The 16,947-nt window shown below is 42.7% G+C and overlaps 2 protein-coding genes across 2 annotated transcripts; one reads left to right on the top strand and one right to left on the bottom strand.

Moving 5' to 3' along the window:
* The first annotated feature begins 4,411 nt into the window (after window positions 1-4,411).
* Window positions 4,412-11,663, top strand: LOC140281429 (uncharacterized protein C17orf114). Its single transcript, XM_072375854.1, has 3 exons — window positions 4,412-4,607; window positions 10,439-10,535; window positions 10,636-11,663. The coding sequence occupies exons 2-3, from the start codon at window positions 10,451-10,453 to the stop codon at window positions 10,806-10,808; spliced, it is 258 nt and encodes an 85-aa protein (XP_072231955.1). The 5' UTR covers window positions 4,412-4,607; window positions 10,439-10,450; the 3' UTR covers window positions 10,809-11,663.
* A 136-nt stretch (window positions 11,664-11,799) lies between these two features.
* mettl3 (methyltransferase like 3) lies at window positions 11,800-16,862 on the bottom strand. The gene is made up of 11 exons (XM_072375851.1): window positions 16,638-16,862; window positions 15,741-15,931; window positions 15,188-15,655; window positions 14,931-15,106; window positions 13,910-14,123; window positions 13,618-13,805; window positions 13,119-13,157; window positions 12,915-13,023; window positions 12,287-12,352; window positions 12,089-12,201; window positions 11,800-11,999 (listed from the first exon to the last, which is right to left on the bottom strand). The coding sequence occupies exons 1-11, from the start codon at window positions 16,741-16,743 to the stop codon at window positions 11,897-11,899; spliced, it is 1,773 nt and encodes a 590-aa protein (XP_072231952.1). The 5' UTR covers window positions 16,744-16,862; the 3' UTR covers window positions 11,800-11,896.
* Window positions 16,863-16,947: the final 85 nt, after the last annotated feature.

Here is a 16,947-nt window from a genome sequence, read left to right as displayed (position 1 = left end):
AAAACGGTTTTAACACTAAAAATGACAGTAAAACTGAGAAAAAAAAGCAGACTTCTTGACAGACGTTCTTACGGGTTATGGGGATGGAGCAGGAAGCTTAATGAAGTGCCTTAGAGGCACAGATGAGTTATTTTTTTAATAAATCTGGAGCTATAATAATCTCCAAAGTCTTTCAAACTATGAAAACTCTTTGTTAACAGATTCTTGTAATTCCAAAACTAACCACATTTACAGTTTGTTCAAACTGTGAACTTGAGCAGCTTTTGGAGATTTTAGACCAGCACGATCAAACTCACTGTAAGAACTCACATGGATAAACTTCTATCTGACCAAGTCCCTGCAACCAGTGAGCAGTCTCCCCCCAATAAGCCTTAAATAAAGGCCATAGGCCAACTATATTGATTACAAAAGGGATGAGCTTAGATGGTAAGCAAAAAGCCTCTTTAATTTGTTACTTTCACATTAAGGAGCCATAGACCACGCAGCATCACTACAAAGATGCAAAGATACTTCTTTGCCCTAATCAAAAACAGCAGGCATAGCAACAGATTGTTGTTTAATACTATTAACATTCCTCCTCTACTGATGACCGTGGCAATTATCTAGAGTTCTTTGTTGACAAGATCAATGGTGTCTGATCAAATTTCAATCCTGGAGCTTATCACGGACCGAGTTACCTGCTCTGCTGACTGATTTCTGCCACATTCCCATGCAAGATTTCCAGGTTATAGTGTGCATAGTTGCTCGTCTTGTTGGCTTTTCGTTGCCCCTCTGTTGGACTCTGTTTCTCGCTCGGTGGTAGCTTGGATAGGATCCAGATCTCTAGTGAATCAGAGTAAAATAGGGAAAATTAGTGTCTCTGATAACACTTTCCAAGAAACCAACATTTAGCAAATAAAATGGCCATTTTCAAACTTCTTTGAAATTCTTTTAAATGTTGTCACTCACTATGAGCTTGTTTAGGGACTCTTTAATGTATTGCACTGGAATGGCTTTGCCAAAACTAACCAATAACATTATCAGCATTGAGATAAAGGGGACAAATCCCTTCGACCAGTCGAGTTCCCAGAATAAAATCTAACTAAACCATCCATCCATCCATTATGTGCCGCTTCTCCGGGGGTCGGGTCACGGGGTCAGCAGCTTGAGCAGAGAAGCCCAGACGTCCCAAACTAAACCAAAGATACCAAAAAATCTAAACTTATTTCAGCAAATGACCACATGAAAGTGTGCCACCTTCTGCCAGAAGGAAAGCCCCATCATTGAATAGATGAGTCCAGTTTCAGAGTTTGGAGTAGTGCTGGTCCCTCTTCCACGAGCCATGAGTTTTACTCCAGTGTGAAACTGTTTTTTTTTTCACTCGCAGTTCCAGATTCTCCTTAATCCGCAGCCCAGATTCATGACGACCGTGTCATATACTACTGTTTGTGGTCTCAAACTGGAGTCTCATGTTTACCAGAGCTTTGTTTTTCCTCCTGCCATTTTATGGAGACCTTACTGCTTGTTCACAAGTAAAAACGTAAGGGTGATGTTTGCAGTGTCTCCTTTCAGCATTTAATGGTGCTAAAGCTTTCAAATGTATCAGAAACTAACACCACCCTTATTGTACCCTTATTAATTCATGTATATATCTGAAATGAAGGCAACTGGTCCTTGTTTTTGGTTCTTTAAGACATTTCGCCTTTTAACAGAAACGCTTCAGTTCCAGCTGACTTGTTATGAGTTTCTTTTAAGCTGTTGTTGTTCACTCTCTGAGGGCGGCTGAGGTCACCTATGTGTCACTGACCCACCATGCTGCGGGCTTAGGTTATTGTCAAGTGTAAGTTGGTAACTGTACCTGCTTGACCAGCATGTGACATGTTTCGGTCAGACTCAAGTTGTGAATGATTAGGAAAAAGTCCAGGGGAGGAGAGTCAAGGCGACATTGTAAGAGTTTGGTAGCTGACATCTGAGGAGTAAAGCTTGTTTTACCCATTTATTCTATTTTCTCTCAAACAATCTTCCTTCCCTGTCAAGCATGTGGACAACATTGTCCTAAAACAAGCTGAGTCTTCACCTGAATAGCTGACTCTCCTGAGTTGTGCTATGCGGTTATCCCTGGTCGGCTCACTTTCTTGCAATGCACTGCACATGTAGCGGCACTCAGCTTGTGTTTGGCTGCTTCGTGCCTCAGATGAACCAGTTTCTGTATGAGGGTGTTGCTGGGTTTGAACAGAACTGGGATTTTGTGTTTGGAGAAGCTCTTTCTGGGTTCCTCAGATACTGTTGACACATTTCCTCTCTGTTTGATGCCGTGTTGTTTTCCCAGATTTCTAAGCTAACTTGAAAAAGAACCAGAGTTTGAGTGTCCACAGGCTTGAAGTGCTTTGATGCATCATACTCTAAAAATATACTTCAAGCTCAAATATGCAACCAGCTCTGTTGTTGGTGAAATTGCTCATGACCCACCAGCGAACTCCAATAATAAAGGACGTTAGTATCTCGTTTTTGTTAAGATCAACAGCAGAAAAAGTGACCTTTCCAGCGTTGTAGGTGGTTTTTGATTCCTCTTACTCAGGGATGTTGGATATCTTGTCACATAAGCTCCCAAACCAGCCACCTCCATATTGCATCTTGCATATGCGTAGCGTTCATGTCCAAGAATTTCCAATTTTTTGGCATTTCCAACATTCAAAACAAATGCAGGAGATGTGAAAAATACTTAAAAGCTAATATATTGCTGGGCTCTGTAGGGACATTCTCAGCCTGATAGGGTGGAGTTCTGATGGAGTGAATCAAAGACTCTTGAATGAGACTTTAGACCCCATCAACGTGCATCTCACAGTCCACGAAAGGCAGCTTGCTATCTTTCATATCCTCCCTCACAGCAACTTATGAGCTTGAACCTGCCAACTAATGTCAGTGAATGTCGGTGAAGAAGCTTTCACTGCTACAGGAACCAAGAAAAGAAGTCCAGTTGTCTTCATAAATTCCCGCCCATTCTTTGTAAAATGTCTACCTGTGACAGGGTGATAAAGACACTGAACTCTTTTAAGATTACAAACGTCAAATGAGGTTTAAAAAAATGCAAAATGTCTGATTTTAGATGTGAACTCTTACTCCTGATGCTGAGCTTACATGGTTTTCATCATACTCACTGGACAGACAGTTTTATTAAACAGTTCTGTATTTTTTTCCACTGGGTGAATAAGCTCTCTCAGTCCTGTTTGTTTCACTTGAGATGGATTGGGATAGATTTCATTGTCCCAGTAAAACTCTTGGAACTGTTACAAGCCTTAGTCTTGTTGCTTTTAAAAAGGCAGATATAAATCAATTATCATAACCACACAGCACTACACCAGGTCTCCCTGTCCATTTATCTGTGCTGGGCTTTAACTAAATGACAAATGTTTGGCTTACTGACACACGCCCAGCTTTAGTTTATTCCACAGAGGGCTACAGTTATGCTGTTTTTTGCACCTTCTTGCAAGAACTGTCCGATGTATGAAGGTATGAGTATGAAACCCAATTGATTCATTTGGGCTGGAGAGTCTGAAGGAAGCCACATCTGCATATCCCCTATTCCTGGAAAGCATTTTACAGAAAATCGTGTCAGTGGCCATTGTTACTGTGTACAGCTCTTGATGTCACCTCAAAACTCTAAATGGGTCTCAGAAACCATGAGGAAAACACACTGAAGCAGACGGTATGCAGGTGGTATAGATGCATCTCTAGGAAATCAACTGAAATATATTGAAAATTCATTGTGAGTCACTGTTGTCTGTATTGTAAGTGTTAACACGTACCCTCATGCAGCTGCTGTTGGACAGTTTCCCAATAATAAGACATTACTCTGAAGGTCATGCTGACGTTTTGTTTGTGGTTAAATGAGAAACACTGATCATGTTGAGATGGGAACTATGCATGACTGAAAGTTGCTTCACCTTGTTTTTTCCATGGAAGTTTGGTCTTTGCCTCCTTCACATATTTTTGGATAGGAGATGGAGATTAACTTCATATAGACTATTCACAGAAGTACTTCTCATTTCAGACTATTTAAACAACATGAACTGCTTCAGGGGTAATGTTTTGTATTTAATCCAGACATTTGAAATCTCTAAAGGAGACATTAAGACTTTGATAACATGGACTAATATATTTGCTGTCAAAACGCGATTAAAGAGTCTTGATTTCTCAAATCACCTCAGTACAAAGGCAATATTGGGCATTAGCTGCTATCAATAAAGCGGTTTCTATTTTTGATCCCATGGAGGCAAAACAATGCAGAGCATGCAGGAAGCATGCAGGTCGACGTGGGACAGCAGAGAATGAGGAAGGTTGGGAGTTAAAGGGGGAGAGAAAAGGGGAGGGCGAGGGAAGGCAGGCGTGCCCAGCTTCACTATGCTCCAGGGATTAGGGAAGCCTATTTAAAGTTCAGCCTGTCCGCGCCACGGAAACCTCCCCATACTGTCAGAGAGGGACGTGCAGGACGAGGCGACGCGGTGGGAACGCAGTGAGGCACAATTCTAACGAGAGACGGTGCATGAAGAGCTGATCCGGGCGTTTCTACTGGAAAAGTCTCTACAATATCTTTCCTCCGTTTTCACTCTGTGCGTTTAATTCACCGGGTAGGTAATGCTACTTGTTTTAACAGAAATGAGAAGGTTTATTCTTTTTAAGACTACATTTTTCTGAATGCACACAGCTACAGAGGGAGGTGTGTCAGTGGGAGGATTCCTGGCTATGCTGTAAACTTTTTGTGAGCTGCTGTTATTGAAAACTGCCTGTCAAACTTTATACTTTATGCCTTAATAAGTCACCCATTATGCTCATTGTTTCATTGGCAACACTGACCGACATTGAGACATGTTTTAATGCCTCTATTTGAATCTTTAGACTCTATTTCACGGTCAAATAAACAAATATGTGGCGCTTCCTGCTCTTAGGAGCGACTTGTAAACACAGACATGTACCTGATCGCTTATCCACCGAGTCGGAGGGATTAGTGATGTGCAGTGTAGTAGATGAAAGCTCAGATTAACCTGTCAGTCGCAGCTCTTCATTCAACTTTCCGACTGCGCGCGCTCTGACGTCTCCATCTCCTGCACGAGCACCTCACGCCCTCCCAAACTATACCAAAAGCTGTAGCCTCAAAGATTGCCTAAAAACTACACAGCTGGGCCTTTCAATTGCAAGACTATGGCTTTAAATGTAATTTAAAATCCCGTATAGGACTAATTAACACGTCAAAGATGAAAAATTTAAATAGTGCAGGAAAAATGAGTATTTTGTACTTTTTTAAGTATTGGATCACTGTGTACTCACAAGTAAAGAACCGCATCCAAATTATAAGGGTGGTGTCATTTTATTCTGCTTATGTCATGTAACTGGTTATTTTGTAATAAAGGGGAGGTCTTTAATTTTCTCCCCACTGTTACATGAGTAGTTACATCAAAATAGTTACATGATTAGTTACAGAAAAATGAATCTTACATCATAAAGTTGCACTCTACCTGTGTCTGAATCCGTGTTTAAAGCAGAGAGGCACTGCCTGTCAGGAGTTTTAGGTAAGCTGTAAACTGAGGCAAGTTGAGCACATTTCTGACAGTTTTGTGTTTTATTTTCACATATTCTGTGTAAAAGAGGGAAAGGAAGAACAGAAAGTACTTCTATATATGACTGTACTATATATACCAAGATTAAATTATTATTCCACCTCCTTTAATGTAAAAGCAGGATCTTGGTGATGTAGTTGCTGAGGTGGGGGTGATTTTAACTAGTTTGAACCCAGCTGAAAATCACGATTAGTTTAATGGTTGATTAATCCTCAGATTATTTTCTCCACCAATCAATAGATTGCTTGGTTAATAGAAGTTCTGAGAATGATGAGAAATGCCATCACAAATACTTGAAACAATCATGGAATAGATGCTGATTTGTAACTGTTTTAAAGGAGTAAATGTTTCAGCTGACTTCAGAGCGGATGGACACAGCACATCACATACTCTGTGTGCAAACAAGAATCGTAATTTGCAAAACAACATGTAACTGACTAATAAGTAACTAACTAACAGGTAACTGATGCTGTTGTGGAAATGCAATGAAGTAGAAAGGACTGGTGTAGCCAAGAAGAAGCAGAAAGAGCATTTAAGCAAATGTACTTTGCTGCATTGTACCACTGAGTGAAAGTCATTTCGAAGAAAGCTAACCTTCAATATACTATGAAGCATACAGTATTGATCTGTCTGTCTGTTGGAGCTCTTAGAAACACTTTAAAAGCTGCTTTATCTCTGATGAATATGAATGAAAGCGGATTGCTTGCAGCTATTAATGGACACACGCCCTGTGGGTGTATTCGTACAGTACATGAACACAGTGTGCTTCATCCGGCCTGGCAGGCCTGGGTGAGACTTTGTGTTGAAGTTAACAGCTCAGGACTGCATGTTTTCCCCCTATAAAGCTCCAAAGACTGAGTGGAAATGAGGCGCTGTGATTGTTATCTCTTCACTGTAAACACATGTAAGAGCTGTTTGTAAAACAGATAAGAAGCCAAGTGTGGACGGATGTGAGTGGGGAGGTTTGTTGAGTGGAAAGTTTGACTGAAATTGGAAGCATTATGTTCAGATTATATTCAACGTACAAGTTGGAATAGTCAAACTACCCCAATAAAGGTCCCTGTAAGTGCGGACATGCACAAACACGCACTCCAAAAGTTTAAAACCTGTGAGACAACAGAGGCCCAAATCCTGAAATCAAGCTGGCTGTCACTGTGTCTCCGGAGGGGTTGTGCAAATTTCAGCTCCATCATCGAGCCGCCACAGATTGAACAAGTAAAACCACATTAATCAACTACTGCACTTCACTCACAGCAGCCGCTTGCAGGCTGGAGCCTCCAGTTTGAGTCCCTTTCTCACTTTTATCGTCAGTCTTTACAATCCCAAGCTTTCACTCTCCTTTCTGCTCTTTTTCATGCTCTACCTCCTTCCTAGTTTGTCTTTTTACTCCACTGCTTTTCCTTTTCTTCTTTCTTCTCTGTGGTCATTGTGTGTGTGTGTGTAGCATCTGAGGTTGTTTTTCTCATCCAGGCTCCCAGCCTGCTGTGTGCTGCCAGACCTCCACAGCCAATCATGATCTGTGCCCAAAATTCCTCACTGCTGACCAGGGCCTCAATACTGTGCATGTGTTTGTGTGAGAAACTGGGCACAGGGGGAAAAAAGTGCTCCGTCTGTACTGTCACTGCTATACAATGAGGTCTCATCTTGCAGGCGGTATCTCTAAACTGAGCTAAACATAATGGAATCACTGTTTTTGAAAGGAATAGAGTTTCACAACCACACCTGAGCTAAGCAGAGAAGGGAGGGCATTATGTGTTTGAAAATTGAGGAGAGAAAAAATAGCTTTTATGGTGCGACTTGGTCTGAAATAGGGAGGCTGTGTTCTCTAAGTGGACACTGTTTCCCTCTCTGGCATGTTTGTAATGTGCTGCCGCAGCTTGGAGTGTATGTGTGAGCGGTCACGTCCCCACGAAACCACCTCTCTGAGTCAAGCAGAAGCAAACAGTGAAGCAAAAGTGCGCTCTGCCAACACTATGTTGCAATCCCAGTTCAGTGTTTGTCCTCAGATATCCAAGTCTGTCCCGATGTGATTACTGAACAATGGGGCTCAGGGGATTAACACACTCTGAGGGTTTTCCCATCAGAACAGCAACGAGGTGGGCATTTAATTTCAGACAGTACCTGGAGGATTAAGGTGAAACCTGCTATGGCCATGAAGAAATTTCACCAGCTTGCTGAGGTGTGTTGGCTGCAGTGGATGCAGAAACGAACATTTACGACACAAACGATGACGTCTGGTTTAAACCTAAAGGGGGAAAACAGCAAATATATTATTTATCTGGAGTAATGCAGGTAGACTTAAATAAATCTGATCAGTTGTGAAATCTTATTAACAAATAGTTGCTGTTTGTAAGTTCTACTATTCATTTCCAGCTAGTTTGGCCACAGACTGACTTAACCTTCATCTATACAAGCAAGACACTAAATGAGCATAATACGGGCTTTTTAAAACATATTTTACAACAGACTGAAGCCAGCCAGCCTTGTCCTAAAATGTTCGTCCAGCTTTCATTGGACAGGCTCTACTGCACTGCTGGTTTTCACAGCATCCCTCATCTCACAGCAACTGGACTAAACTAAGGGGAATATAAGTCCAGTTATTGTGGTTTGACCATGCATATACGTGACATACGGCCCATATAAAAACTAATTTTGTTTGTAATATGACTTTACAATAATTAGAAATCCAAATCTTTATTATACATCTATTAAAAGTACAGCTTCCCTACATTATAGGTTTAAATAAGTGAAGCACAGATCTAAATAAATACCCCGAACTTACAGCAATAATACATCATATGTAAGTGATTTAGCTAACTCTGAAAGCTTCACAGGTTTGAAAGGTTTGTAAAGTACGATAAAGAAATTATAGAATGAAAAACCAACAAGTCCTCCACCAGTAAAGGTTATTTGTTCATTTCCCTCAACACAGCTCATAACGGCGTCATGTAAAGTTCTGCCTCCACCTGCGGTCGAAGGGAAATATAAATCATGTGAGTGTTTCCACATCAGAGCAGACGTCATTCTCAAGATTCTTTGTTTAGGACGCCATAAAGTCCTCATGAGGAGGAATGAGAAGGGTTAAATAGAGCAGCCAAGACATAGTTTTCCAACTATGGGCCTTTGCGAGATGACCATCATACGTTCCATCAATAACACAGCTTATAACACACCTTAATAAAACTGTTTCTAACCTCCTGGTTACAGTCACGATTAGGGCGAAAAAGCATTCTTAGGACTATCCAACCGTACCGCCATGGGCGCCACTTTCATCCTTTACATGCACACAACCAAGAGAAGCCGGACATTCTTTGAATGTAATCATTGACCATATCTTTTGAGGTCTTCAAGTTGTATTCAGAAACATTTCTTATAAAAGTTGGACTTTTAGGTCTAATATGGATGTAGATTAAGCAACAATATTACTTCCTTTTTGCCTAAAATCTCTCAGAAAACAGATTCTTGAGGCTGTGAAAGATGAAATAAGTGAAAGTTTAGTACGTTTGTTTAGCAGAAGATGCGGCTGCACCTTTCTCAAAATGAATCAGCGACCCATTCTTCGTTCTGGACCTTCCAGTCAAGTCAGTAGGCAGGCGTTATGCAGAGATGTTACATGATGAGGCGGTTAAGTAAAGGCAGTAAAGCCAGGACAACAAATAAGGTGTCTTAAGCAGTTCAGGAGCAGTGTTTTCCCTCAAGGAGAGTGTGGACTCTGACTTTGTAACTGCAGATGAGACACACAGTCAAGGAAAATACCAAAAAGCAAAAAGCAGGCACTTAAAAGACTGACCTTAAAACTAAGGTGAAACTACAGTTTAATGGATCAGATCTCCCTTATGAAACATATTCTGTATAATCTCATCATGTCATCCTGTGGTTTATCACCTCCTATTGCCAAGGCTTCTAAAAGCTAAGTCGGTCTTCCATAAAAGGAAGCTTGTAAAAATGACTTCTAAGGTGTATTCTTTCCTTAGTTTATCTTAACTGCCTTTTAAACCGTCCTTGCTCTCGGGCTACTCATGTGTTATTATGCACCAGACAAACCGACTCTATGACAATCCATGTTCTTCTCACCACAATTTCCGTAGAAACTGTCCAGGCTCATCACCTCCCTCTGCTCCATTTCACCTGACCCATTTCCTAACCTGATTAGACTAAAATAAAACCCTTTTTCTCTCTAAGCAGTTGAAGCTCTGCACTGGAGTGTGGCTGCGACCTTGTCAGCTATAGTTTGATTGACTGTATTGAGGGAAATGTTGATTTTTGACAGACTCATCCAGCTCTGCAGTGCAAAGGGTCACGGCCACATGGTGTCAAGCAAAATGCACAACAGGTGTTTCGACTTCCCTGCAGGTGAAGGACGCTCGGAACAGCTGGTTGAGAGGGAAAATTTAAAAAACTGCGGTCTGCCCGCTGGTGATGACGGGTCTACTTCATGTCAGCTCTGTGTAATCTGTCTGGCTGTCAGAGGAGAGCTTATCAGTTCCATGGACTGCCACAGTACATTGACGTCCTTTCCCAGGATTAGACAGCGGGCAGAACGACAGCGATGATGGCTCTGTAAATACTGACCGAGGGGCTGGTTGCTGGGCCACGGTGCCATTCATTGATATTGTCAGCTTACGTTAAGCTATCATGGCGCTGAAGTGCAGCATCATAATTCCATTAAACTGTGACCTATGGAGCAGACAAGGAGCTGTCAGACCTGCAGTCAGATAAGGCAGCTTAAATGTAAGCTGGAGAGGAAGGGTTGTTTGGTTGAGAAAGTTTGTCCCCGTTGAGCTGATTTACTGATTATCAGAGCTTTGATATTCATGTCTTTGCTTTCTCTCTTCTGTCCTCAGGCGGATCCTGTCATGGGTGTGAAGATGCTGCAGTGTTTCCCTTTTTACAGACGCTGCAAAGAGCGCTGCAGGAGCAGGCAGTGCCCCCCAGCGGCAGGTGAGGAGCAACTTCCCATGTAGAATATTGACCAAATAAGCAACCATTTCATTCCAGCAAAGCTTGATGAAAGCTGACTCTGTATTTTTCTCCCACTCAGTTCCCATAGAGGAGATGAAGCCACGTTTGTCCTCCACAACATCCTGGAGCAGCGAAAGCGAAGGAGCAGGAAGCCTCAGCCGAGGCTCCCAGATCTATTTCTCCTCCAAGGCCAGGCTGTCTTTCAGGCACCAGCTGGACAGCAACATCAACGCAGTGGACGCCACCTACTGAGCAGGACAGCAGCCTGCAGAGGAGCATAATGGATTTTGGTCTCTGTTGGGAGTCTGTGGTGCAGAGGAGTCGTCTATCGACTTCAGATGTAGTTGCTCAGAGCCTCATCTGCAGTTCTAACCTCCTGTACTCTGCTGCACACACAGAACTCTGGAGGATCAATAAGGTTGATCGAGAAAAAGAACTAAAAGGCTTAACGTAGCGGATCCTCTGCCCAAACCAACAGACTTATTAGAAAGCAGAAAAAAAGTTGTTTACAGTGTTCACCAATAAGTGCTTTACCTTTTCTTCCTTGTGGAGGTTTTCCTTTTCTTTTTTTGGAGGGGGAGGGGCTTCAAACACTTGATTCATTCTCAGTTGGCTGATTAGATCATGGCTGATGCTGAAAAGGGCTGTTTCATTAACATTAGTTAACCCATCTCGACTCCATCAGTTACGTCGTCACGTGTAACCGAATCATTTTGCTAAACTCAGAACTTGTTTTTTTACCCACTGGACTGTGTTAAGAAAAGCACTTCCTTCTTTTTTAAACATCGAGGGGTTATACTGACACCTTGTATGAGGATGTTTTGCAGATGTTTTAGTGTAGTTAGTTCATCTATGAAAATTTGTAAAAGGAAACGGAGCTGCACAGCAACTTTTAATAAGTTAGTTCTGCTTGTCACGCTTGACTCCTTTAAACATTTTCATAATAAGTCCCGGCTCTGAGCTGAATGGATGCTGACAAACGCTGGGCTGTAATCATCAGGTATGAATGAAAGTGGCGGTAATCTGTTCAGATGTACAGTGCATCAAAAATCCCTGTTCTTAACAAAATAACAGCATTTTTAACAAAGAATTTCTCCTGTCTTTTTATCAGTTGTGAGTATGATGCTTTGCTCTGTTAAATGAGGGGATTAAACCTGAAAACACATCAAAACTTTGCTTTAAGGGAACAGAAAGTTGCATCTTCACACAGTTTTAATCATTCTTAACCAAGACACACATGATTCATCTTGTTAACAGGATTTATTAGAAAAAAAATATATTTACAAGTATAAAAGAAGTCCGAAAAGACACTTCACACACTGATGTCCTCACAGCTGGCCTTAAGGTTTGGAGATGACGCCATCTGGATACCGCTTCTTAAACCGAGCCACAACTTCAGGATCCAACAGATGAATGCCATCCAGCTGGTTTCCAAGAGTTATCCTGCATGGGAATTTAAAGGGATCAAAAGGGCATTTTAACAGATGAAAAAGTGTTTTAAATAGGCTGTAGAATAAAAGCATGTGTGTTACCAGTTGGGCTGAACGTTGTGGGGTCGACCGAAGAGCTCAATCTTCCTGGTGCCGGGCGAGAGCCTCTCTATCATGCCGTAGATCTCATCTGGTTTGTGACTCGTGGAGCGGACCTGAGCCGGAGCGATAAGACGCTTAACAGGCTGAAGAATTGTGGGTAACAACAGTGCGTTCGTCTGAAGATAGATAATCATTTACCTCGGCTACAATGACGTCGCAGTCCAAACCTCTGTTGAACCCCTGCGTGTTTCCTTTAAAACCCACCTGAACACAAACATGTGGTTGTACATATGTTCAATTAGTCACAACCTTTCTGCCCGACACCTTTAGCAGCCGAATAACTTTTATCAGTCAGGAGCCGCCTTAAATAAGAAGAAGTCCTACCGACCACATGCTCACAAAAAGACGGGAATGCAACACATCATTCAAAATATTACAATCTCCACGACATGAAAGTGACTCTGCAGTGCAAAACAATCCTAAACGTGGTAATAATTACTGAGGGTACGCCTGTGGGAATGTGTGCTCACACAGAAAGAAAAAACGTCATCAAGTTCTGCGATGTTCTGCACTTTCACACACGACACCATAAGCAACGAAGGCCCATCAGTCCCGGCTGGAAAGGTCAGCGGTGAAGGTGAAGCTAAGTTCAACACCACCAAAAGAAGTCTCATTTCTGCACTTTGAGCTTTTTATGCTCACTGATTTTTGTTTTTTGAGCTATGAAATTAAACTCTGGAGGGAGGTTCTCACCTCTATCTACAGCAAGCGCAAGAAAGTCTTTCCCAACCGAAAATAAATGCGAATCAAGCATCTCCAAACGTACCAGACAGTGCTCCTTCCCGTGGTTCAGCCAATGACCCGTTCTGCCCGTGCGGATGATTCTCTGAAGCTGGTTGGTTTTCACCCAAATGATCTCATCAACACGCTCGTAGCTGAGGGGAAAGTCAAGGTGCAACAAGCAAAGAAAAGTGAGACTGTGTCGCAACAAAAAGACGATGGTTGTCAAATTACAGGAAGAAAAACTCACCCCCAGAGGCTGAGACACTCTCTGCCCAGCTCCATGGCCCTGAGGGAGGAAGACAAGAGCCAGTGTGAGTTATAACAAGAATAATAATGACAATAGACCACATTTACACACAGAATTCAGGCAAATTTCATTCTGGCACCTCAGGGGAAAAAAAAAAGAGTCATTTTCTTAATTAAATCAAATTCTTGGTTTAACTTTTAAAAAAAGACACTTTAAAAATAAATACTAATAAATGCAAAGTACATTTAAAGTCTGTTATAACTGAAGTAAACAAGTCAAGGTCACAGCTTAGAGGAGAAGCCGATATTCCCTCCAGAGATTTAACTCTGGTCCTACATTTCAGGGCAATATGAACATCTGAGGACCACCAAGTTATGGATCAGTACACGGCTGCTGACCCGTTGAACATCAAACTGACCTGGATAAATAAACGGTGACACCAAGCAGCCGGTTTTCCTGCTCAGGCAATGAACCGAGCACAGAGGCTTGTTTTAGTTACCTGCCGGTGACCCAGAGGAAGAGGAATCCGTCATCCTGTAGGGCGGGGATGCTCAGTTTTCTCATCTCATCATCAGTCAGAGTACCATACGGCAGCTCCATGTGGATGTCCCAAGGCGGGTCGGCCATCACAACGGCGAACTTACCCAGGATGGACACGTCCAAGAAGCGGATATCACAGCAGATCCACTAAAAAGAAATAAAAAGATTCAAAGCGCAACATCATAGAAATGTCGTACTCGCAAAGAAAAACACAGCCGCATGTGTGTTTATCCATTTGCTCTCTTCCTCACCTGCGATGGGAAGAGTGTTCCCACGTTGCTGTCAGTGTCCCCTGCGTGGAGGCCGAGCTCTGTGGTCCCCACCTGGGGCCCCAGCAGGCAGCCCTCGGCCTCCGGGGGGCTGTCGATCTCATAGTGGACGTATTTACAGGTGTCCATGTGGAAGCAGGTGTTGAGGAAGGAGCAGTCGCCGAGGCTCTCGTCTGTGTGCTTGTTGATGATTCGGCTGAACGACAGACGGTAAACACCACAAAGTAAAAGAGCTGCACATCCCAACACGTAATGCAGCCTTTTCAATTTTCACTTACTCTGAAGTAGCCTGTGACCGATTGTGCAAATATTTCTGTAATTAAATCAATATTCTCAAAAAAAGTTCAAATCAAGAAGGACAGAGGCTTTGAAAGTGAGTCCCTTTAGATTAAGGATGTACTGGTGATAGAAACTGTGTGGGAAAATCCCACTGCTGAACATCAGACCACCTGTGACAGGAATGTGTTTCACCTTTGTGGCTTTTTCATCTTGATAACCAAGTATTAAATAGTATTATATGATATTATCCCAAGTCCAACACATTTCTCATATTTCTTTAAACGGATGATGTCTCAAAATAAAGTCAAGAAACAGGGCTTTGATTTATTTAATCAAACCTTTACGGCCACAGTAATGGTTACAAATTACGAGTCAACAGGAAGTTCGGACCTCATATCAGGAAATTGTGTGGTTTTAAATGCTTTTAGTAAATGCAAAAATAATAATATTTAACAGCATCATTTCCAGCATATTTAACAATAAATGAGATCAGTGTATATAAAAGAACCGTGGCATTAGGAGGTTCTTTCATGTAAGAGGCCCAGCAGTATTTAACAAGACGGTGTCAGAATGTGGGGGTTCTGATATCAGCCTGCTGTTTAACTGCTAATTAAGCACTAATGGTGCTGGTTTGGCTTTTGTTACAGAATAAACTCAAACCAAGTTGAAATAGGCGTCAGTTTTTATGTCAACACAACCACGAGTTATAAAAAGAGCGACTCACCGGAAGTGTAACTTGGTGCATGGTTGAGGCGTGTCTCCAGAGCGGACGCACTCCTCTTTGGTCCCATGATCGCAGAACTCTTGGACCTGCGCTCGGCCACGAGAGCGGAACTTTTCCACGATGGACTGCTCCTTGGCTGTGCTGGCGTTAAGGAGCTCCAGGATCTCTCGGCTCACCTGGACACAGAGGACCGTCACACCATGCCTCACCTGTAATCCCACACTGCTGAAAACAGAACCAGTCAAAATAATAATTACCTTCTTGCTCTGCTGCTCCTTGGTGGACTGTTGGTTCAGGAGGCTTTCAATCTCCATGTCCAAATGGGACGACTGGCTTTTACTGCTCCTGCTCTTTTTCTCGGCACCGCTCCCTGATGCAGAAGGTCCCGCCATCTGTGAGGAGGAGGCCGGGGTCAGAGAGGAGGAGGACGAGTGTGGAGGAGTAGCAGAGCTCTGAAGTGAGGGTGAGAAGCCACTGGCTCTTTTGCTTAGGGTCTGGTCCTCTGCTTTTCTTTTAACTCCAGGCCTTTGGGCTCCTGCCACAGATCCGATCATAGCCCATAGTTTGGTGTGGTCCACGGCTACGACGACTGTGGGGGAGGAAGCAGAAGAGGAAGCTGCAGAAGACGAAGAAGCTGAGGTAGGCTGTCGGACCTCGATGAGCTCCTGAGCAGAGAATTTGAGAAGCAGGCTCTGGATGCATCCGTGGCTAACAGCTGATTCAGGCTGTGGGGAAATAAACGCAGAACATCAGACAAGGTAAACATCAAATCCAAGGGTGATATTTGACATTAGGACAACAAAGCCTTACACTGTTGAGTTCATTTTTGATGGCAAGGGAGTCTGTTGGCAGCGAAAGGCTCAGATCAGACAGGTATCCCAGAAGCCTCTTCTCTAGCTCAGGGTCTGGTGGCTTTTCTGTCTCCTCTTGAGAGCCGGATGGAGCTGACGGGGCTGGACTGTCACTCCTGGCAACGGAGGTGTCTGTGCTGCCTCCTCCATCTGTGAAAGCAACAAAAGTGAAAGCATAAGCTCAGAGAAAAGGCTGAAACCTTTCAGGGTTTTCAAACAATATGAAGATAAGTAATAACCAATCTGAAAAAAAAGGCATTTCTCAAAACAGGAAACATAATATTTTGAGATGTTTAATGACATTATTTCTGAACAGTTTTATTGTTGAGTTTTGTAGCATTTTGAAATTAAATGAAAATAACACTTTATTTAGCCCATAAGGTTACTGTATGATTATTGCTGCTCCCAGGACTGATCTCACGTATCGTGCTTTGTTGCAGCGATGCTGAAGAAGCCTCTGACTGAACACACTGCATTATCTCCCCTCTGTTATGTAGAGGTTAGGAAGTATTGTCCCTAATGTTCATCAACTTGTTTTTATTTGCACGAGGGGCTTCGCCACAGTACCCAGCACAGATCAGTTTGTTTACATGTGTTGTGTTGTCTCCTGTATTGTTATATTTTGCAGCTCAGTGCTACAGTATCATACTCCTGAAACTAATTCTCATTTATAAAGCAATTCGTTAATCCATCATTTGAATAATCGCTTTAAACGGCATATAGTTTACTTATTGACAGTGTTCTACTTTCATTGAAGTCCACTTAATGGCAGTAGATAGCCGGTGAAATTAGAAGCTCCACCTTTTAAATATTTAGCTGTATACAAACTGAATTACTGTGTCCGGTTTGTACGTACCCGCCGCGGACAGTTGCGCAGGATCTTTCCGCCGCCGCTGCAGCCTCTCCCGCAGGGAGTCCAGCTGCTTCTTGTGGGCCTGGATGTTGCTCCATGTATCTGACATGGCGAGCTGGATTATACAGCAATACAAATCCAGACGCCGGTCACACTGAGCAGCGTATCTGGGACAAAGTTTGGCTCCTTTCGCGCTCTGAGCTGCAATGTATGTGCGGTGCACAGCGGAAACTGGTCGCACTAGCAATTTGACTGAGATTAGACGTTCCTGTCTTGCATATAACTTTTGCTTTACAGGTGACTGATACTAGCA

Source organism: Leuresthes tenuis, unplaced genomic scaffold (genome assembly GCF_036924035.1).
Source record: "Leuresthes tenuis unplaced genomic scaffold, fLeuTen1.0.hap1 SCAF_22, whole genome shotgun sequence".
Taxonomy (NCBI): domain Eukaryota; kingdom Metazoa; phylum Chordata; class Actinopteri; order Atheriniformes; family Atherinopsidae; genus Leuresthes; species Leuresthes tenuis.
The sequence above is the reverse complement of the archived record's forward strand: the minus strand, read 5'-3'. Positions and strand labels throughout refer to the sequence as shown.

What these genes read in the sequence shown, in the direction of transcription:
- mettl3 (XM_072375851.1), bottom strand. Translation starts at nt 16,743, where the DNA reads ATGTCAGATACATGGAGCAACATCCAGGCCCACAAGAAGCAGCTGGAC. An exon ending in AGGAGCAGCAGAGCAAGAAG is followed by an intron (nt 15,107 to 15,187) that starts GTAATTATTATT and finishes CTCTGTGTCCAG; the next exon opens with GTGAGCCGAGAGATCCTGGA. An exon ending in CACAACGTTCAGCCCAACTG is followed by an intron (nt 12,000 to 12,088) that starts GTAACACACATG and finishes ATTCCCATGCAG; the next exon opens with GATAACTCTTGGAAACCAGC.
- LOC140281429 (XM_072375854.1), top strand. Translation starts at nt 10,451, where the DNA reads ATGGGTGTGAAGATGCTGCAGTGTTTCCCTTTTTACAGACGCTGCAAA. An exon ending in GCAGTGCCCCCCAGCGGCAG is followed by an intron (nt 10,536 to 10,635) that starts GTGAGGAGCAAC and finishes TCTCCCACTCAG; the next exon opens with TTCCCATAGAGGAGATGAAG.